At 47.3% G+C, this 5,919-nt stretch overlaps 3 protein-coding genes across 3 annotated transcripts; all 3 read left to right on the forward strand.

Moving 5' to 3' along the window:
- Positions 1-1,186: 1,186 nt before the first annotated feature.
- Positions 1,187-2,951, forward strand: FOXG_22763 (uncharacterized protein). Its single transcript, XM_018403178.1, has 3 exons — positions 1,187-1,532; positions 1,582-2,031; positions 2,088-2,951. Exons 1-3 carry the CDS (start codon positions 1,265-1,267, stop codon positions 2,885-2,887), a joined length of 1,518 nt encoding a protein of 505 aa, XP_018258210.1. The 5' UTR covers positions 1,187-1,264; the 3' UTR covers positions 2,888-2,951.
- A 233-nt stretch (positions 2,952-3,184) lies between these two features.
- On the forward strand, positions 3,185-4,704 carry FOXG_17155 (uncharacterized protein; the record flags this gene model as incomplete). The annotated part of the gene is made up of 2 exons (XM_018397168.1): positions 3,185-3,207; positions 3,258-4,704. 2 exons carry the CDS (start codon positions 3,185-3,187, stop codon positions 4,702-4,704), a joined length of 1,470 nt encoding a protein of 489 aa, XP_018258211.1.
- Positions 4,705-4,939: 235 nt separating this feature from the next.
- Positions 4,940-5,896, forward strand: FOXG_22764 (uncharacterized protein). The gene is made up of 2 exons (XM_018403179.1): positions 4,940-5,120; positions 5,182-5,896. The coding sequence occupies exon 2, from the start codon at positions 5,701-5,703 to the stop codon at positions 5,830-5,832; it is 132 nt and encodes a 43-aa protein (XP_018258212.1). The 5' UTR covers positions 4,940-5,120; positions 5,182-5,700; the 3' UTR covers positions 5,833-5,896.
- The last annotated feature ends 23 nt before the right edge of the window (positions 5,897-5,919 follow it).

The raw sequence follows: 5,919 nt of genomic DNA on the forward strand, positions 1-5,919 counted from the left end.
TTCTTAGGCGTCGACTCGTGGGAGGAATGGTACGCGTTGAAAGGTAAACAAACTAGCACCGACGCGACTTGATGTCGCGAGGACGGGACGTAAAAGTTAAGGAGCTACTTTCTCCCCCACCAGCCTGACCGTGGTACTGGGGTAGCTCACTAATGGAAGGCTTGATGGATGACTTTGATTGGCTGGGGTCGCTCACCAGCCAGGTTCCGGGTAAGCTGTGAAAGCGCGGTCAACGGTCTGGCAGCATGGACGCTGGATGGCATATTGTGTATCAAATATATCAAATGTTATTTCAAATCGAGGATTTTGTATTTGTTTGATTGAAATAAAATTTTGGCATATTTGATTGATTTGTTTGGCAATTTGTTTGATTGGATTTGATCTGGGGGCTGCGCTGGTACGATTTAATCCGTAGGGGGGGAGGGAGAGTTCACCACTTGTCATCATCCATATCTGATCATCGAGCTGGAAACGTGCTGCTGCATGAAACGGCATTGCCCGATTGGACAGTGAGTCAGTTGTCGCTCAGGCATCATAGAGCTTGGTGATTCATTGGGTGCCACGTTTCTTATGTTCGTGGGATGGAGCTCGGGCCAATGAATGTGTTTTCGCGCTATGACCGCCACAGTGAGCAAGGTGATGCGTGGATAATTATTCATCCTTCCGCGAAATGTGGCTGTTGCAGCAGTTCCAAGCTGAAGGGTAACAATTGAAAGCATATTCGTAGTAGTAAAGTCATGTGTTTTACAAAGCAGACATGATTCAAAAAGAAACATAGCCTGTTAGTTGTTCAATAAAATTGCGATATTTCCTTCTTTCGACCCGTGGATGTTGGTAAATATATACGGGGAGAATCCATTAAACACAGCAATCCAATCAGTGTCCACGCACGCACCACAACAATGATGTGGTATATCGGGAAAGCCAAGCGTCTATGACACAGAAATGACATTGTGACCAATTTCTCTGGATTTTACTCACAATTGGCGGTTGTAGGCGGTGCAAAGTGTGTCCGATATTATGTTTTTGCTCTTGGTGCAGGGTACGACATACGTCACCCACCGATATCCCCGAACTGAAGAGCTGACCTTCGGTCTTATCTGATAACAGAATTCACCGAGCTCCACCTTAGATTACCTTAGAGCCGAGTTATATCCACTGAATACACCGATGACCGAACTTTTGATGACGAGTATAAGAAAGTCGGCGCGTACGACACAAATGATGATAATTGTTCTTGGAATTACTTTTGAAATTTGTTGTCATGGGTGTTAGGCTTCTTCTTCAAAACGGCACCGTGTTGCAGCATGATGCGCAAGACAACGTTATCGCTCGTAGAAACACCGACATCTTAATTGAGGATGATCGCATCATTGAGATCGGGCATGATATTGAGCCCGGAAATGCATCGAAAATTGACTACGATGGCAAAATTATCGCTCCTGGGTTCATCAATGCCCATCATCATGTTTGGCAGAGCCAATTGAAAGGCAGACTTGGCGACTCTACAATGCTAGACTACATGCTTGAAGGTCAGTATACTCCTGTAATGTCCGTAGAAAGTGGCTGATGAGATAGTAGCCAATCTTCAAAGCTTCAACTTCACTCCGGACGATATCTTCTGGGGCCAACTAGCTGGCTGTCTCGAAGCGCTTGACGCTGGAACGACCTGCGTGGTTGACAATGCACACGGCGCGTCTAGCCCCGAACACGGCCCAGCAGCTCTGAGCGCTACTTTGGCATCTGGAATAAGATCGATATTTTGTCATGGAGTCATGCCACTACGCGCTGCTGAGTGGACAGAGTCTTCGTTTGAGCTTGATCGCTCTCCTCAACCTGATTGGCTGCTGCCTCAGATGGATTGTCTTGCTGAAAAGGCGCCGTTTGGAGATGACAAGAGAGTTCAATTGGGGTTCTTCTTTGACAGCTATTTCTTGCCAGAGAATGCCATTTCTGAGTCACTTAATCATGTGAAAGAGGCTGGAGTGAAGCTGATTACAAGCCACTACAGACACTGGCCAGTTTCAAAGGGCAGGTATCACCTGAATTCTCTCTGCTAAGTACTTGGCGCTGACATACATGCATAGGACAATCTCGAGTCCCAGAGCAACTACACGCCTGCGGTCTTCTTGGCCCTGATATCCTCCTCACTCACGGCAACGGAACAACACCAGAACAAGCATCTCTACTCACTGAAGCCGGGACTTATATCGTTTCAACCCCCGATGCCGAAATATTCATGGCATCAGGCGCAGACCCAGTAGCATTTCGAGAGGATCTCCCATTGACGTGCCTCGGAGCCGATTGCCACTCCTGCGGACCAGTGAGCATGATGCATCAGATGCAAATGGCCTTAGCAAGTGATCGAGGATCGCAAAACTCAAAGACCTTTGCACAAGGCCACTATCCGAAGAAGATGCGGGCTACGGTGCAGGAGGTGTTCAACTTGGCTACCATCAAAGCAGCTCGTGCGATCAACATGGATAAGGATATTGGGTCTATTGCCGTCGGGAAGTTGGCAGATCTAGTCATTTTCGACACGACTTCCCCCTCTCTTAACTGTGCAGCTGATCACGACCCGTTGACTGCTATCGTTCGTCATGCCGGAGTAAGAGAGGTTCAGACTGTTATCATTGGCGGCCAGATCCGGAAACAAAATGGAATTCTACATAACGTGAACCTGACGGATGGTCGAGAAGCTGGCTTCGATTTCAAGTACGAGGCTGTTGATTCGAAGGACGGATTATCGTGGAAAGAAGTTGCAAAGGAGTTATCGAGGAGTCGAAGTGAGATCCAGGGCAGAATCAATAAGGTCAACAAAGAGCTGGCTAAAGAGAAGCTTGTTGGAATGATAGGCGGCTTGCAGGATATCTTAGTTGACTTGTAGATCTTCTGTCTAGAACACCTCCTTGTAGTATTAATATAGACGCAGTTCCCTACTCCGGCCTTAATCTTAATCTTAGTACTCAGAGGTAATATTCTTATCTTATCAAGATAAGCGATACCAACAACACCCTCAGCTTATTTCTCCTGCTGACCATCTGTTAACCGTCAATATTAACAGTTAATCTTCATCACCTCCTAAAAACAAATATGCTTATGCAAAAGATACCCCAATCAGTCCGCTCAGGGTGGTCAAATTGTCGGCCGCTTCTTAATCCTCGACTTCTTCAATTCCCTCATCATGCCATTCCAACACGCAGAAACGTATATAGATCTATATACGTTCCTCCCAACTACTCACGCGTACAAATTAGCTCAAAGGAAGACACCAAGCGCCTCTACTCTATTTTGCAATCTTATATTGAAGACCCATCCCGCGCAAAAGCCGTTACAGAGGTCGTCATTGACACGACGCCCTGGATCTATGCCTCCACGTCCAAGTTACCGGATCACGATGAACTGCCAACCTCGATGGGATATGAAGAGTTTGGCGATCCGCCGGAAATAAGACTACGAAGATATGCACGTCGCCTAGACTTGGGCGATAAAACGGCTGATCAGGTCGACAAGATCCTTGATTGGAAGCGTCGCGAGTATGATTTCAAACTTCAGAAGGAAAGCGAGTTTTCAATTGCCATGATAATCCTTCTCTTTTCTCTTTGCGAGAATATCTCCACGCTATATCTTGCCGAAAATCTCCAACAACCTATTATGGACTATATGCTCAAGGCAAACTACGCACAGATGAAGAGCCCCCCACTTCAGAAACTGAAAAATGTCCGTTTTATTGCTGGTGCTCGAAGCGACGAGAGGTTTTACAGCGCGCTCGAGATTCTTGGATTCATCCAGTTAATACATCGCCTCCCAGCTCTTGAATCAGTGGCCATGGATGCGATGTCGGATTATCAGGCGGACCGCACGTTCTTCGTTCCAGGGACAGGAAATATGAAGAGGCTGGAAATCACCCATTGCGATGTCTCTCCTAGCTTCCTCACTGTCATGATCTCGATTCCCAAAGCGCTTGAGGAATTTAAGCTGTCGATTGGTGGTTTGATGAGTATTGACGGGGCAGATACTTCTAGTGAACCGTTTTATATCGCAAAGGCACTTTCTGCGCATAGACACTCATTAAGAGTGTTGGATATTGATGTTGATGCAGGCTCTGGGGCAGACGCGCCAGACTGGGATGTTGACAAGAACTACGAGGAAGGAGAAGATGACGGGACGAATTGGGAGATAAAGGACCAGCTTGATCTATATGGACGCGATCGGCTGGCTTTGGATAAAAAGATCAGTACTGGGCACAAGATGGATAGCGGCAAAGAGTACACACCGACTATCGGGTCATTGCATGACTTTCCTCACCTCACGCATCTGAGCATAGGCATCATGCCACTCCTTGGGGGATACGATTGGTGGAAACCACCCTTTCGACACACGGAACCGCCTTACCGACTTGAGAAACCTGCGCCTTGCCGACTAGTAAACATGTTACCGCCTTCTCTGGAGTATCTGTGCATCTATGGGTATACGCGGGGTGAAAATCCAGATGTTGATGAGCATATTGATGAGTTTCTGGCTGAGAAAGATGGGAAGTTGCCAAATTTAAAGGTTATTAAGGGTATTGACGAGCGTGTACGGGATATAAAGGATATCCTTTATGATATGACCGTGGCGGAAGTGGATGAGGATGAGCTTTATGTCCGAGGGGGGGGATTTCAGTCGGGATGGAAGGAGGTGGAAGAGCCGAAGCAGAATTAAAAGCGAAGGACTAGTACTAGATATTGTACATGTTGCAGAATAATCATGGCTTTATTTAAAACTGTTTATATATAAATGACCTTATTGTAATGCTTCACAGCAGCTTTAGCTCACAATGTCTGCCGCCTAATCATAGAGTCCACACTGTTATTGGTCAAAAAGCTCGGAACAGCCCCACAGTGAGATCGTCATTGCAGGATGCCGATCCACGCGTTTTGTGCCACTGAAACGAACCAGGATCCATTTATCAATCTGTTATAGCAAATTATCTTCTCGTCAAAGCCAACGAGCTGCCCGCTCAACTCTACAGTCTTACCATCTCTATCGACCCATCACTTACGATCCTTCGGTACAGCCCCACAGATGCCTCCAGCAACCACTCGCCACCATGTCAAGACGGGCTGCCGGACTTGCAAGTGCGTTACCATGGCTCCCGCTAGTTACTCCGTGTAAACTTGGTACTAACTACTAGAAAAGAGCCCGAAAGATCAAATGCGACGAAGGTAAACCCTCATGTAAGCGTTGTTTATCGTCGCGCCGAGTCTGTGGCGGGTACCAAGGCACAGCTAGCCTGACGTGCTACCGACCAAACCAACTATCTGCGCGCGACCAGAAAGAAGGCAGAGCGTTCCAGTTCTTTACAGAGATGGTTGGTCCAGTCCTCTCAGGTCCCACGGACTCTTACTTCTGGACGCATCTGGTCATGCAGTTCAGCCACTTTGAGCCCACCATGCGCCATGCTGTTCTGTCCATCAGCTCGCTTTACGAAGAATTTGCGAGAGGCTCTCGTATAACTCGGCAGGTCTGTGGTAGCACTTTTGCTGTTGATCACTATAACGCAGCTATAAAGCATGTCAAGTCCGCTAGCGACGAGCAAATGATACTAGTGCTCTGCGTACTCTTTATTTGCATCGAGTATCTACAGGGGGACTTTGACGCCGCTCTGCAGCACTGCCGTCATGGCATCATGATACTCAACAACTCTTCACGTCCGGAATGGATGTGTCAGTATATTGTCCCTATATTCCGACGTCTGAGTATAACGCCTTTTTTCTTTGGCGGTGCCAAACCACCTACACGTTTCCCGCCGCTTATCGGATTCGAGACACCAATGCCTTTGAAGTTTAGCGATACTCAAGAAGCGCAGAGAGCGATTGACGATCTGATGGTTCGGATAATGGGGTGCCTGTACGACGGCAATGATGATAGGATTGA

The sequence above is a fragment of the Fusarium oxysporum genome, genomic scaffold (genome assembly GCF_000149955.1).
Source record: "Fusarium oxysporum f. sp. lycopersici 4287 supercont2.46 genomic scaffold, whole genome shotgun sequence".
In the NCBI taxonomy this organism is placed as follows: Eukaryota; Fungi; Ascomycota; class Sordariomycetes; order Hypocreales; family Nectriaceae; genus Fusarium; species Fusarium oxysporum.

Bases quoted from the DNA above. Each gene is read 5' to 3' on its own strand.
- FOXG_22763 (XM_018403178.1), top strand. From the start codon at position 1,265: ATGGGTGTTAGGCTTCTTCTTCAAAACGGCACCGTGTTGCAGCATGAT. The intron at 1,533-1,581 runs GTCAGTATACTC...ATGAGATAGTAG, and splicing joins GCTAGACTACATGCTTGAAG to CCAATCTTCAAAGCTTCAAC. The intron at 2,032-2,087 runs GCAGGTATCACC...ATACATGCATAG, and splicing joins ACACTGGCCAGTTTCAAAGG to GACAATCTCGAGTCCCAGAG.
- FOXG_22764 (XM_018403179.1), top strand. From the start codon at position 5,701: ATGGATGTGTCAGTATATTGTCCCTATATTCCGACGTCTGAGTATAAC.